This window comes from Ascaphus truei, chromosome 6 (assembly GCF_040206685.1).
Source record: "Ascaphus truei isolate aAscTru1 chromosome 6, aAscTru1.hap1, whole genome shotgun sequence".
Classification (NCBI taxonomy): domain Eukaryota; kingdom Metazoa; phylum Chordata; class Amphibia; order Anura; family Ascaphidae; genus Ascaphus; species Ascaphus truei.
In genome coordinates, this window is record NC_134488.1 from 62,629,332 (window position 1) to 62,645,541 (window position 16,210).

The following is a 16,210-nucleotide window of genomic DNA, read 5'->3' on the forward strand; positions in this document are numbered from 1 at the left end:
CCTTTCAAACACGGACTACTGATTTAACGTGTTGCTGGGCTGTCCAGCTGTGGAGTGGTTAATGGGCATGTGGAATTGAAAGTGCGCTAGCTTACAGCAAAACTAAAACAAAGTGAGAAATAAACAGCTTACATGTTTAACAGTTTTACTATGGACTGGTCTCTAACTGTTACAATGAAGGAGCGATTCTTCATCCTGGAAATCCTATGAGGAACTCCTTTTTACAGATGTAGCCAACGATATTGCAATGCACGGCGTGCTCCTTCGGGAGAAATAGTGATGGCTTCGGCCCTTCTTGCACACAGCAGATTCAATACAATGGTGGCTTCTCCAGCTGCGCGTTGTGTATGTCCCGCTGCAGCTCACAGAGCGATGTGTATGTCCCGCTGCAGCTCACAGCACGATGTATATGTCCCGCTGCAGCTCACAGCGCGTTGCGAGAACGTTGGCTACATCTGTATATGATCCAATTGCGGAGTTCATTACAACAGATACAAAAGTAAATGCTTGGGTATTAGGTGACAGATTTTGTTTATAATATATATATATATATATATATCCATATTCGGTCATTCCAAATAAAAAGATCACATACCGTTGAAGTGCTCACTTGTATCTCAACAAGTTTGAAACTGAAATCAAATGCCCAATTATACTAAATGGTACAGTTGCATTTAAAGTAAGTGCCATCACAATGACAATGCACGTAAAGATAAATGCAAAAGCCTACTTTTCTATTTTTTATCTTGAGCCAGCAATATGTTGAAATCACATAATTGGTGGTTGTTCCATGAGAAATCTTTCAGGTTAGATGGAAGCACCTATAGGGGCCAATTAATTAGTTCTGGGATTTCATACCGACAAAGCGTGGGTTTTGGAAAGATCCCATGCATATCATCACTGCACAGCACAATATATTCTCAGCCTTCTTTTGACAACCTGAACCAGTGTTTCTCAACAAAAGCGCCGCAACCCCAGGGGGGGGGGGGGGGAACTCACCTCACTGGTCAGTGAGCCATGTCCTGCGCTGTCTGGAGACGTATAGGCTGCCATCCGGCTCTCCTCTCTCTGCCCGGCACAGAAAGAGAGAGGAGCCTCTTCATCTCCAAGCAGTGCAGGACGTTCCCACTGAGCAGCTGATATGTTTGAGGTGTGTGTGGGAAGGAAAGTAAGGGCTGTGTGTGTAGTGTGTACGTTGTAGGTTGTAATGGCGGTGGGGTTGAGTACTACAGACCTAAATATTTATGCTGCCCTCTGGCTGCAAAAGGGTTAATTACAATGATGTGAGACTTGCCTAGATGTCAACATCCAAAGACTGCAAATTAGTGGTTTTGGCTCTTGAGGGACTCACAATATCAAATACACAGGCCAAAAACAATATTTAACCCTCTTCTCTGCCACTGCATCTGACCTTTATGGGCAGTGAAGGGGTTCAATAGGATGCTTTTGTTTTGGCGGTTGACGCAACTTGGGGGCTTCATTATAGGCATCACAATCATTTTATTATTGTGCGAGTCACTCAATGTACTGCCCCGCGGAACATGTTGGCGCCATAGAAACAAAAGATCTGGATTAGGTCTGGATAATTTGGCAACGAGGTTTGCAACTGCGAGGCACGGGAACAAATACAACCTTCTTCACAAAAGTGTGCTTGATCAGGCAAGAACGCACGCAAACTCCCATACAAATCAATGGTCGATTCCGTGCGTTCATGCCCAATCCGCACCAACACACAGTGAATGGCCCCCATGATGTTCTATTTATTATGTTAAACAATGCCCCCCCTAGTATTTCTCTCTAGATTACAAATATGCATACACATCTAATGCCAAACAAACTGGACTAGTCTGCTTTGCATCACAGACCATCCCAGTGCTTGAATGGTGAACGAAAAAGGACATAAGAAAAATCTAGCAGCATGTTGGTGTTTAAATACAAATGTTCCAACTGCCTGGCACAAGCCCCATTACGGACTTCCAGACCCCTTTAGAAAAAATGGCAGATTCCAATGACCTTTTATTAAAATAATAATAATACCAGAGAGGTTAAGTGATCCCTATTTAAAATAACTCTGTATTAGTATTTACAGCCAGAGGGATTAGTGGTACCCTACAATACCTCCTCCACAATGACAGGATATGTGGAAATGAGGGGGAGTTAGGAGACTAATTATTCCAGCCCTGGGAAGAAGTTTAGACACAATGAGGCCTATGTACAAAGTGTTGCAAATTGCATTTTCGGCGTAAAATTGACGCACGGAAATTTATAATTCAATTCTGCTTGGGTGCACTTATTTTCTTCTTGATGTGCACCTTGTCAAAAATGGTTTCAGTCAAATATTTTGGCGCACAGAAATGAACTGCGCTTGTCGCACAGAAATGAACTGCGCTTGTCGCACAGCTGTGAATAGTATGAACTAAAACATTTTTTTAATTGTACCTGCACCCTCTCCCCCCACCCCAAAAAAAGTCGAATGTATGTCAAAATCATCCGCATAGTTGAACCTGGTGTAAACCCTAAAGTCTGCTTATATTGTTAGTGCAGAATCAGGTTGCTCTGTATCAACTAAAATGTACATTTGACAGCACGGATGTTTCATTATATAGGTTAACAGAATGTATTATTTTCACAGTATGACTATCATAAATAATATTACACTAATAATTTATACTTTAACACTTGTTACCAATAAATAAAAAAAAATACACATAATTCTGGTTTAATTTAAGTTGTATCTTGTGTCATGTATTCAACATGACATGAAGCTTCAAAATTCATGTCAAACAAACTATGCGCCATGTAAGAAGTCACAGAACGAGCTTCACACATCCCACACACATAATATGAAGTCTTGTATTACTTTTTAGCACTACCATTTTGATGTGGAATAAAAATTAAAACATGATCTTAGTACATAGGCCCCAAACAGTTTAGGTGACAGTCTCAGGGTGCCGCATTGCCATCTTGGATTAAAGCATTCTAGAGAACAGCTGTGTCAGGCTGTATAGTAAGGCAACATGTAGCTACTCACGGCAGCGCTGATTTGGGGAATGTTTAGTAATTACCCTGCCAGAGACGGAAGTTCACGATTCTGGAAATGAGAGCGAACATTTTAACAGCAATCAAAACAGATGTGGAGGTCCCATCTCCCTCCTTATGTGGCAGTGCTGCGATTGTGCTTCAAACCAGTGTCAAACAATGCCATTGTTGTCAGCGCCAGTATCCACTGTTCGTGCCACAAGACATATGACAGACTGAACTCTGTGTTCGTTTCAAAACATATGGGTAAATTCTATAATGCTTCCACATTCTGTGTTTCTACAGGCGAAGTCTCACAGACAAAGCTAAATTGTAAACTGGCTTCCTTAAAAAGGAAAGGTTTTCTCGTGTATGGGCACACAGTCTGTCTTATAAGTCACTTATTATTCCACAAAATACCGGTTTTATTAATGATGCGTCATGAATCGTTCAAGGAGATGGAAGGAGTGTTATAACAAAAAATATATATCAAGACTGTAAATCTTTCAAAGCATCAGGTTAGCAGAGACCGTAAACTGTTTTTAAAAAGGTGCAAATCATCTAATTAAACCTAGTAAACATGTCACTGTCATAAGTTCATTTAGTCCTAGGTGGGACTGCAGCGTTGAAATTTACACCCCACTACAACCTCATTTTCATGGGTCAGTTGGTACAGAGGCAAAAGAGACTACAAACCAACATTGTTTCCTTCAATGAAAAAAAAATAGGATATTACACAAAGACTATGATAACATGAGGATTCCAATGCAAAATCAGAAGTAAGGAGTTATAATGGAATTGTTTGAAAACCAGTGGACAATGCAATGTCCTCATGGATCTAAAAGGGGTTACTACACTGACATTATTGCAACAGTTAAAGCAGCAGTGTGGGGGACAAAACAGAAGTTCATGCTAACGGTGTGGTGATCATTTCTTGATGTAGGTGGGCTACGTGTATATGTACGCTTGTAGATAAGGCAGCTTTTGTATAAAAAATATATAGGAGCACCTTTTCTGTACTAGATGCGTGCTCCCAAGGACAGCCGCCAGCACCATGACTACAGTAAACATTACAATTGCGCATTGCTGCAAAGGATAATGGGAGCAACACCTAAGCAGCAACTTTTGATACAATACTAAGTAAACATATTAAATGTTAATTAAGGTACAATGTCCAGAAATGATATAATACCAAGATATATATATACACTTTTTTTTTTTTTTTAATACAACCCATACAATGCAAGAAAAAAAAATAGCGATATTAACCGACTCCCTCCAAGCACCTTCAACCCTTTCAATGCAAGATTATTTAGCCCCTTCCCCCTATCAACACATTGCTCTGCAACTCTCAGGCAGCCAAGAGGAGGCTGGAGAATCTCAGGTTGGATAAAGTGCCCCCGTTGTGAGGTTTTAAGTACAATTCTTTTTTATAGCACCAATGATAGAAATACTAGCCAGGCAATAGCAGCACACTTTGCAGGCAATCCCGGTAATGAGAGAGGAAGAGCCATATGCAGCGCTGAAATACTTCTCTGGTTATCTTCTCCATAACAATGCAGTGTGCGAGGCACAGGGTACATGGCTGGTGTGCCGGTTTCCTTGCTATAGCGCAGGATGCATGCGCATGTATTTATAACACATCGCCATTAAAAGTATGATCCATTTCACAGGATTTTGGCCCTAGGGGAGACTGCGCCTTTAAGACACTTAAAAATTACTATTTTAATACCACTATAAAACGTGTATTACTTTAGTACCTATTCGTCACGAGCTGAATGCCATTTGCCTCGCAGGCTCCTTCCACGCTGAAAGTGCCATATTATTGCATTGTTTGCCAGGGGAAAAGGAGAATCTAGAGATTAAATAAAAAAATAAACACAGGAAAGAATTGCACTCCATACAGAAAGGAGAGGACAGAAGTTACAACTTGTAAGCAGAGGAAAGGTAATAATGCCACTAATATCCTATGTATAAACCCATGCATAATAAAACCTGCTCATGCAGCTAAGCCTGGGGTGGGGGGAGTATTTGTTGACTTCCAAGGTAACAAGACAGAAGACAGGCAGTATGAAGAATGTTTCCATAGCCATCCGGCCTCAAGAGCTCTGCAGGGAAGAGATGCTTCCAAAAAAGCGGTTCTCAAAGTTTGCTAGCACTGCGTATCAAGGCTCTTCCGAGTTATTCTTCAAGCTTCAAATGTGAACACATCCATGCAAGACATCCACCAGGGAAGTGATGTTTCACTCCTGGAACACGTCATTGACATGCTAGTTGTGTCTGCACTCATCTAAATAAGTCATGTAAGTATTAAAGGAGATGTGATTAAAACGGTGGATGATTTTTAACCTATTAGGTCGGATATTTGTGTGTTGTTATTGAGGCACCTCATGGCTGAAGCAAACATTTAGTTCAGCAATGCTCATCAATGGAAAAAACCACTACCGTAGTTTGCCGAAAGCAAAATTCCTTTCCTGCAACTTACTCCTGCAATCCGAAGCCTTTCAATGGGGAATCGGCACCAAACTAATCTAAGTTAAGGATGGTTTTCATGTGCAGCCTTTTTACTTACTAACGGATAGACAGATGTAATTATGGATGGTGAACCACAGCACAAGCAGTCCTAGATACGTAGGAGCTTGAGAACCCTTGTTCTGAAGGAGATACCAGTAAATACCAAAGCATTCCATTCTAATTAACGTGCAACTCATTTTAAAGCCGCAGTGGACAAGTCCAGTTATTCCAATCTCTGCTAGCTATTTCAGCAGCTAAGTGGTTAAATACATTACAAAAGGAGATGGGTATGTGACGGGTGCAGACATACTGTACTTACAAGGCAATGGGAGCAAATATTTGAGCCTCCGCCTTTTTAATCCCATTGCTGTCAAAGCAATGTGTTGATTGCCCCTCCAGCAGAAGAGTGGTGTGTGTGTGTGTGTGTGTGTGTATATATGTATATATATATATATATATATAATATTTCTTTAATTTACATGAAAACAGAAACTGACAATGTCGGTTGTGTAATCAGCACGGATATGCATACAAACCTCGGAACAGACGCCAATAGCACAGTTAATTCCACATTATGCATCCATTCCTCCACTCTCGTTTGCAGCATGAGAATGGTGGTAAAAAAATAAAATTCATAATGCCCATTATATTGTTCTACAAAATACACTCAAGCCATTTACTGTGCCTCCCAGAGACCATCACGCTACTAGCATGCATGATCATGTGTTGTATTCACATGTCTAAAGCAGGAGCAGCCACTTGTGTTTTGAAGACACAAAAGTGCTTGGTCATGAGCAGCTCATGGGGAGCATTTAATATATCCAGGCCAATTTTGCAGCAGAATTGTTTAGCACTGGCGTGGAGCAGCCATCTTTAAATTACCCTGTTCACTCATTCATCATTGCAATACATCCTCTTTTTATGATGGAATGTTTATACAATGTTGGTACATCAGCTGGTGTGTGTGTGTATGTGTGTGTGTGTGTGTGTGTGTGTGTGTGTGTGTGTGTGTGTGTGTGTGTGTGTGTGTGTGTGTGTGTGTGTGTGTGTGTGTATAGAAGTGTCACAATGCAACTTTAATAAAAACAACAATGTACAACATTTTCATAAACCCCTTTCTCAGCCCAGAGATTTCCTGTGAGCTGCAGCATATACACTTTGTGTATTCCCACAGGGGTACAGCATGAAGCTCCCATTTGTTGGGTCATCTCACTTGGTTTGGTCATCTTGCATGCCACAAGTAAACACGGCCGCTCACCCACGATGCAGAGTCAACTCCAGCCCCTCAAACATCATGCAGAGTTTACACAGTCTCTAGTTTACAAAAAAAATACTCAACCTCATCGTGCCTTAAAGCCCTTTCTGGGCTACCAGTTTACTTAAAGTGTAGCTAAGAATAGTTAATCTGCGCCACTTTTAAACTCCTTTGTTGTCAGTTGGACATACTGTATTTTGAAGTGTTTACTGCTCTATATAACACTGGATAGCCCGACTTTTCAGACCCCTGAAAAAGGTCCCTTTGGGGACTGGAACGTTGGGCTATTCAGCGTTATATGGAACAATAAACACTTAAAAATATATTCTTTTGCCCAGTGCCGATATCTATATCTATACATACATACACACATACATACACAAACACACGCTCTCCTTTGCTCCACATGGGATCGGAAAAAATATAAATTTCTACAGCCCAGGCTTTTATAAAAGGCACTTTTTCTGAAGACTGTTTCTTAAAATACATGTACATCTATTAATAGAACTCGCTGGGAGATGGAGCAGTTTTTGTTAGACAACTTTTCCTCAATACAATTTGATACTTGCACCAAATCCTCATTTGTGGGCACTTGGCAAAAGAGAGAGAAAAAAAAAGGAAACCGCCTGGCATTTGGACACCATGCAGCATTTTATAGGGATGGTGGACAGTTTGATACCAGTGGAGTCAGTTGATAAAAATTGAGAAGACTGCACTTTCGATGCAAAGAGTATGCGATGGACACGCAAAATGCTCGTCTGTCAGTCAAAGTATTTAATAAGCATTTCACTGTAAGAATGACGTTTTAGGTCCTGGCTTTAATGCTTCATTGATATTTTAAAATCAGGAGAAATCTTACGGTGTGTCCAACTTATTCGATAATGCCCTACTGTGTGCATGAGATAATAATCCCATTTTCTAACCCCTACGGAACCCCCGGCAGCAAAAGGGGTTAAATAATCACAATATATATATATATATTTTTTTTTTCTTAAACATTTTTACAACTATAACACTTCAGTTAAAAATAGAGTATGATGCATTATGGATTATTTTGTACAGCACTCTGGGTTGCCACTAAGACCTATAATATACACCTTATAAAAATAAAACTTGCTCTTTAACCCAACCCAGTAACAGGGTAAAAGAAACATACATCTGTTAAATCCTGTACTGCTAGGGATGCAGAGAATTACTCACCTCCAGCAATACACAGGTCACGTTTTACGGACAACCAATATAACATTCCCTAGACCTTCCTTATATATCCGCCTAGATTCATCGTAGGTTGGGATACCTTTTAATGGATCAACAAGAGAGTCCTTCGTAGATGTAATGACTACAGATCTGTTCTTCATTTCACAGGTCTATTCTCCCAAAAGAAATTAAGGTACAGTGTAGGGCGCTAAATGTGATGCCCTTGGATACACAGGCTTATTATTTTCCTAGCTTATATCACTTTTATATAAAAAGACCCAACGTCTGACGCGGGGTGTCGAGATGGCAACCTCTGCTGTCTATTCTCACGGTCTCCACCTCAGCACAGAGCTGTTTTCCATGCACACTACAAAGGACCTGATCAGAACAACTGTAAGTATCCTTAAGCTTCTCAAATAAGGCTCTTTTGAAGGCCAGCGACGCACCAAAGTTTTAGGCTCACGTTTTAGGAATAACACGCAAGTTCCAAAACAGTGCACAGAACTAGAGGTGAATTCAGACACAGGTTTTGTGTGCTGAAGAAATCTTAAAAAAAAAAAATACAGTGGGACTAGTACCTTTATAAAGGTGTCACAACCTATGATGAATCTGCCTCCAGGACCAATACACCTACTAGACCACTGTGCTTGTACACTTGCTCACATACGTTGACCTGCCTGTCTGTTACCGCTCATCTGTGACCTTCCTTTGAACAGTCAAGGTTACTGTCCACAAACTACATTTTCCCCTTACATACGAGAGCCAATATCTAAAGCAGCTATTCCCTTCTGCACATATGTTTTGCGGTGTTAACTTACAACATACTGTATCAGAACATCTTAGAACTTCAGTTTTGTTGATCAGTCTGTATTCCAAAATGCATACGTCTGTATTAGCCCTTTCACACGCCGTTGTAAGGTTATTTACAGTGATTCTAACCTTTACTTTTATTTCCTACACAGGAGTGGCCAACTCCAGTCCTGGAGCCCCAGCCCCCAAACAGACCAGGTACTAGGAATATTCTGCTTCAGAACAGGTAGCTCAATCAGACGAAGCCACCTGTGCTGAAGCAGGGATATATATACTTAAAACCTGACCTGTTGGTAGCCGTTGAGGACAGGAGTTGGCCACTCCTACAGCAATCCAAATGTATACTCTAATGTGTTATGGAAATGTAATGTTCTGGTTATCACGTTTAAGAGTGTTACAGCAATATATAATGCAGCATTTCACACCCGGACCCCCTTTTTTCTTTTTAAATGAGTGGGAAGCAGGGGGGTCCCGGTAGCTGAACTGTGCTAATTTCCACCCTGGGAACCCCCTGCTTCTAGAGATACTGCCACATATTTAAATCCCCTGCATCCTCCTATTGGCCCATATAACCCCGGGAGGTTTAAACCGCCATTTTGCTCCCCCTGCGATGGTACCGTCAGCACCTTTCCAGGTATGTAACCCAGGAACCAGAGGGTCCCCGTAACTAAACCTAAAACGTAGGGCATTTCAGCTCTGGGTACCCTGATTCTTATACATATAAACAAAAGTGGGGTGCAGAGGATCTACTCCTTTAAAGAGGCAATCAATGAATAACCTACATGTGCTTGTTTGTTTAATAAATCAGTTCTGTAGTATTAAATAATACTTGCTGCATTTAAAAAAAAAATGAATTTTTTTATAAATTGAGCATCTTTTGCTTTCTGTAGCAGGTTTAGCCACCTCCCCAGCAGTGATCTTTGCAACACTTTCCTGTTTGTGATTATTTGTTGCCATTATTCCCAGCCGGTTGAGCTGCAAACTGTAGCAATAGATGTTACCCTAGTAATATTCAGATGTACATTGTAGCTGCTGAGTTGCACTGACTGAAGGATTGATTGAACTGAAAGGCAGCCATTTAGTGAACCCAGGGATGCAGGATCTTTGCTGATCACAGGAGAACGAATTGAGAACTAATAGATCACCGGAGAACTAAATTGATCGGAAACTTAGGCAATTCGTTTTCAATAAAAGGTAATCAAAGGCTACATATATTAATAATAAAAAATAAAAGATTTCTTTGTTTTGTAAGTGCCGCTTGGAGGGCCTCATGAGAGCATTTGGTGATTATGTGCAATTATTCAACAGCATTTCACAGGAGTTTTGTTACAAGCATCTCAACGGAACAAACTTTGTTAAAATATGCATACAATTGTAAAACCATTACTGTTACTTAGTACTAAGAATCGTCAGCTAGCACACTACATGAAGGTTGTATCACCTAACCAGCGTTATTGTACATATAATGGGATGTGAGCTGATTATATAAGGGGTTTAAACCAAATAATGGAGTGAGACCTGTTTCACATACAGCAATTAATCTATTCAAATAACAGACTTCATGTTAGGCTCAGATGGACTAGGGCAGGAGTGACCAACTCCAGTCCTCACGGGCCACCAACAGGCAAGGTTTTCAGGATATCCCAGCTTCAGCCCAGGTGGTGCAGTCTTCGACTGAGCCACCTGTGCTGAAGTAGGGATATCCTGAAAAACTGATCTGTTGGTGGCCCCTGAGGACTGGAGTTGGCCGCCCCTGGACTAGGGGAAACATCTTGTTAACACTTGCTCAGCGGCATGCAGTAATGATCTGCCTTTGTAAAAACAAGTGTAGCAGCAAAATCAAGAGTGATAGAATGTATAACACACAAACAACCAATTCCCCTTTTATTACGGGCTTCTAGGATATCACTGGTAGGTTATTATTTCCATCCATATTATTAGTCCCCTCTCTGTTACACAGATATCCCAATATTTAAACCACGAATTTCTCATGCTTAAAGCACCCTTTAAGTACCAGAATAGCTGGAAAAGGACAATACCACTGTAAGATTCTCCGGCAGCGAAGGTGGCAAGCAATATACAGACTAAAGACCGCATGTGTGTCTGAGACAGGTAGGGAGTGTTTACAATGACAGCTGTATTTTCTGGAAGCAGGGAGAGTAAAACACAGGCTCAAAAAGTCCTCTCAAATGTTCTAGCAATCTCAAAGCAATCCTGCACCTCCATTTCATATTCTGTGGGTATATGTATACTGTATATATACGTATAAATATAGAGTACGTATATGCCGTCGTCATTTTGGTTTGTGCAAGAAGTCTTGAAAAAGGTTCTTGTTGGAACCTAAAGCTCGATTTAGTTGTAATAAACTTTTTTTTTTCTATAAAGACCAGAGTGCCTAATCTCTATCTGAACGCAGGCAAGCCAAGTGTTTTGCCAACACACACACACACACACCTTGACCATTATGGAATAACCACTAGTCTAGTGCATTTGTACCTCAGGAGACACAGAACATTTTGTTTCTGTCACAGCGTTTAAATCAGTCAGCCCCGTTCACCTCTGTCCAGTCAGGTTTAACGGACAAAACTAATGCACATGGTTAAATGTCAGTGTTGGAAACACACCCTACATAACTAGGACATGAATGTCATTTCAGTTCAAGAAAGTTGTGGGATTAAAAAAAAAAACCCTGATTGAGGGACAGCCTCTATGTATTGTTATGATGTACAGTAAAGTCGAGGGAACGGCTTCAAAATTGGTAAGCAAAAGTTTTACCAGCGTTTCACCAATTTTGCCAAATATCACCAGGATTTCTCTAGAATTTTGCAGCAAAAAAAAACTGCAGCAAAATGGTGTATAAAGGGCCAGCCGACCTTACACATTGTCTTTTAATGCTTGGAGGAATAGTTTTGTAAAGCTTGCCATTTTTGACAACGTTCACAAATAAAAATAGCGCATTTGTAAGGATTTCGCCAACTTAAGCGGAAAAATTCAAAATCTCCAACATGCAGCACGTTCATTTTGAGGCGAGGAATCTATGCCCAAAACACTGAATGCTTCTGCAAGTCAATTATCGCATGCGATATAGTTTTGTGGATGGCGCGGGAGGATAACAAGACACAAAAGGTAATGGTTGTCACGTTTCACCAATTTAACCTCTGCACTGCCAGGGCAAAGGTTAAAATAAGCATTAACGTCTAACACATTGCCATAGTTGTGAAAGGAAAAATAGACACACACACACACACACTAACTAACTAAAGCCTTTTTGCCTTTTATTCAGCCTCTCTCCACACCATCAGAAATGCCACAGATTTGCTGCCAAAAGACCACCGTGGAGGTGGCTTCATTATAAATGGAACGACAACGGTTTTCAGGGCGGAGAGGAGCTACATTCATTTTTAGATATTTCTTTTTCTTTTGTTTCTAGCAGACATTCATGATTAATATAGTACGTTCTAGTAGCCTCATTGGTCCTGGAGAAATCTAGATTTTTCAGGTTGTGATCAGTTTTAATGGATCAATGTGACATTTCTTCGTAGACACAGCCTGGAAATAAAGTTTCCAGGCCCCACTAACACTTTTATTCAAATAAAGTAAAGTTGACAACAATTGTGCAGCCCTGGCTCTGTGTGTACAAACTCCTATGAAGGACTAGGATATTGCTCCATAAAAAAAATATCGTCACCTATAACTCATCATTGTTGATGAAGTAAAAGGTCATTGGAGTCTTATTACTGCCTGTCAACTTACTTCCCAAAAGTAAAGGATCATTGCACAAATCACACTCCTGGGAACAGATATCGCTCTTACATACAGGCATTCCACATTTAACCGTTTCATTGCCATGCCTAATATTAAATCCACTGCTACAAGCGCTACCTTGAAATTTCCCTTTCATAATTAAGGCTTTTAATATATATATATATATATATATATATATATATATATATATATATATATATATATCTATATCTATATATATATATATATATATAGATATATATATATATTTATTTATTTTATTTTTAACCGCCTTCCCTGCGAAGGGGGGTAAATTGATCAGTTATTACGTGGTTGCAGGAGTTCTCGCTCACAAAGTAGTGGTACAACTAAGACAGCGTTTCTGCTTATTGCACTATAAAGATTGCAAAACAAAAGATGAACTATTGTTAAAAAGACACACAGTTACAAAAAAAAAGATATAATTAAATTACAGTATTATTATTCTAATAAATATATATATATATATAGATATATATATTTAAAAAAAAAAAAAAAAAGGCTAACATTTTGACACAGCCATGTAATTGAAATTATGTTAAAAAGAGAAGGCAACAAGATAAAAGGCTAGTTTGTTCACTTTTTAGAGAACATTGACAGCTATTTTTTATGCTGTGAAGCCGTCTCCTCCTTGTTTGGGAAGATTTCAGCTCCACTGAAACATGCAAGGCCGAAGTCTTGGTGTGCAGAGGGAGGCGGCTTTGCAGTATATTTTAGTGGGGTTTTTAAGCCTAGATGAGGGCTGTCTAGCTGGTGACCTCAGACGCTGTTGAGGTCAAGCAAAGAGAGGAAAATCAGAGAAGAGCCAACATGGAATCCCCATGGCAGGCCCCACGGTGCTGTCTGTGTGTGTACAATACTGCAGCCTGCAGTGAATTAGGGATGTTTCCAGTAAACCATCTGACCCTTTTCTCCTCCTATGGGACACAGCCCAGCGCCAGTTTTAACTGTTCCACTGCTAGGAACCTATGCAGTGTGTGTCTAAGCAGCACTCAGCAAACAGTACTAAACAACCTAAACCCTGCTTTGTTCCCACCTCTCTGGGAAGGTTAGAGATGATCCCGTAAAGTCCGCTGCAGACTCACCAGTGAGCACATACACATACATTTTCTTGCGTCCTGCAAACTATAGTGTTGTGGAGAGCGGCTAAAAAAAACAAACAGGAACATTGGAGTTGGACAGCTGTAGACATGAATGTGACGTAAAAAGCAGCAGCTCCAAACTGACGGCAAAGTGGGAAATAAAATAGGACACAGAAATAAGCAGCACTGCGTTACAGTAGCTGTGCTACAGACGCTAGCTACATGGAGATAGAGAAAACCCCCCTTTTTTTTTTGTTTTTTTTTGCACACTTTGCACAACAATCCCGATTGTTTTGTTTCCATTTTTCTACAAACACACACGTGTACATATATATTTTTTTTACATAACCACACATGTGTGTGTACATACATACACACATTCTTCGACACACGCACACACGCGATGGGCTGCTGTTAGGTTTTAACCCTTTTGCTGCGGGAGTCTCGCCAGCAGCAAAAGGGTTAAGAGGTCAAAGACATCTGGACCCGATTCCATTATTATCTACCCTTCCTGACCTGCCTCTTAATCCTTCATTGCTGCAGGGTCTATCAATGCATTTACTGCATTTATCCAAGGAATGTAACAGGCCGACGTAGAGCTGGGTCCCACTGCGGCATCGAAAATATGAGTGTGCTACGCCTTCTGCCCCCTAAAAGCAGCCCGTGTGTGTATGTGTATCATGCACACGTACCTTCACACATACACACCTTTGTATTCTTTTTTTCTTTTCTTTTGCAAAGACAGCTAATGCTGCAGAGCAACTTGAGGTAAAGGCATAAAAGGGTTAAACTATTGGAAAAGAAAAACAAAGAGAAAAACATAAGCAGTGCATCCAAGTGGAGGCCTCCATAACAATGACCTAGCAGTTGGCTGGTTTCATATTGCATAATAGTGCTCTGTTCCTCAATGATCTTGCTTTCCCAGGACTAGTTCCTCCCCCCCCCCCCCCCAGCTCCTGGGTTTCAGTGTAAGGGAAGTGCGATGAGGAAAGAGGGGGCTGTAGAACTGAACTGCCCCCTCCCCTGGAAACCGCGCAGCAGATCCTTCGGTTCCTGACGGGAAGTCAAACCTGTGCGTGTTTGAGGGCTGCTCTCATTCTCACGCGAAGTACATGGTGCGTAAGGTGTCCTGGTGAATCTGCACAGCCTTGGCGAGGGCTTGCGGGTCTCGGCCATTGCTTTGACCGGATACGTGGCTTCCTTCGGCGCTAAAACACAGAGAAGGATCCATTTCAGAGCTGTGCATTTTCCCGACGTAAAACACTGGCTGCTGATGCAAAAGCCAGTATCTTGGCTGCAGAGCAACACAGCAGCCCACTGCAGACTCAGAAATCAATACATCCAGACTGCAGCTGAGAGCTGTGTTGTGGCCTTTCTCCATGAGTGTTCATAGGAATGAATCAGACAGACACACTTAAATAACATTGAGTTTGCCTAGGTTTTTATCACACTCCAAATCCATATAATTTTTTTTTAATGATATCTTGGAAGTTTAACCATTCCCCAACCAGAAAAAAAGAAATTTAATTCATTATATATATATATATATATATATATATATATATATATATATAATGAATGAAATTTTGTGTATATATATATATACACCTGCTACATGTTTTTCAGTGTGTGTGTGTGTGTGTGTGTGTGTGTGTATTAGATTATATATATATATATACTAGCTGAGAGACCCGGCGTTGCCCGGGATGTAAATGCGTAATAGGTAGTATTATTTATAAATCGTGGAACAATAGGTGACTGTTTGTTGTAAAGGTTGGATAATAATATTGAAAAGAAAGATGGAATAAAATGTAATACGATGTTGTATAAAAATGGTTTATTGTAACCACACCACAGTACAATGTATATTTTGGTGCCATAAGTGATGTAAAAATCTGAGTCGTGTGTCCTGCTAGGGTGTGAGGCGGCGGGTGGCGCGTGGGTTGTGAGTGCTGTGTGCGAGTGGGGGTCCTGCTAGGGTGTGAGGCGGCGGGTGGTGCGTGGGTTGTGAGTGCTGTCTGTGAGTGGGGGGTCCTGCTAGGGTGTGAGGCGGCGGGTGGCGCGTGGGTTGTGAGTGCTGTCTGTGAGTGGGGGTCCTGCAAGGGTGTGAGGCGGCGGCTGGCGCGTGGGTTGTGAGTGCTGTCTGTGAGTGGGGGTCCTGCTAGGGTTTGAGGCGGTGGGTCAGTGATGTCAGGGGGTAGGGGCGGGAGGCAGCAGGTGTCGAGTGTAGCGGGTGTCTGTTGAGTGCGTGCAGCGGCTGTGAGGCGGTGGGTGAAAGGCAGAGGCGGCCGGAGTAAGGACGGGTGAAAGGCAGAGGCGGGGGTGGGGGAGGCGGTAAGGCGGGCATGAAGGCGAAGGGCGGCGGGAAGGGGGAGGAGGGGGTGGAGGAGGGGGGCAAGGGGTGGAGGAGGGGGGCAAGGGGTGGAGGAGGGGGGAAGGGTTAGAGGAGGAGGGGGGAAGGGTTAGAGGAGGGGGGGGAAGGGTTAGAGGAGGGGGGGAGGGTTAGAGGAGGGGGGGGGAAGGGTTAGAGGAGGGGGGGGAAGGGTTAGAG

General features: G+C 41.6%; 1 protein-coding gene across 3 annotated transcripts in view; it reads right to left on the reverse strand.

Moving 5' to 3' along the window:
• Positions 1–6,509: 6,509 nt before the first annotated feature.
• LOC142497143 (protein argonaute-3) overlaps positions 6,510–16,210 on the reverse strand; it is a 65,736-nt gene continuing 56,035 nt past the window's right edge. For 2 of the 3 annotated variants that reach the window (XM_075604563.1, XM_075604561.1), the window contains exon 19: positions 6,510–14,867. In XM_075604563.1, coding sequence (XP_075460678.1) covers positions 14,759–14,867 — 109 coding nt within the window. In that variant the 3' untranslated portion in view covers positions 6,510–14,758. The remainder of the gene's footprint in view (positions 14,868–16,210) is intronic. The other variant, XM_075604562.1, reaches the window with a different exon arrangement.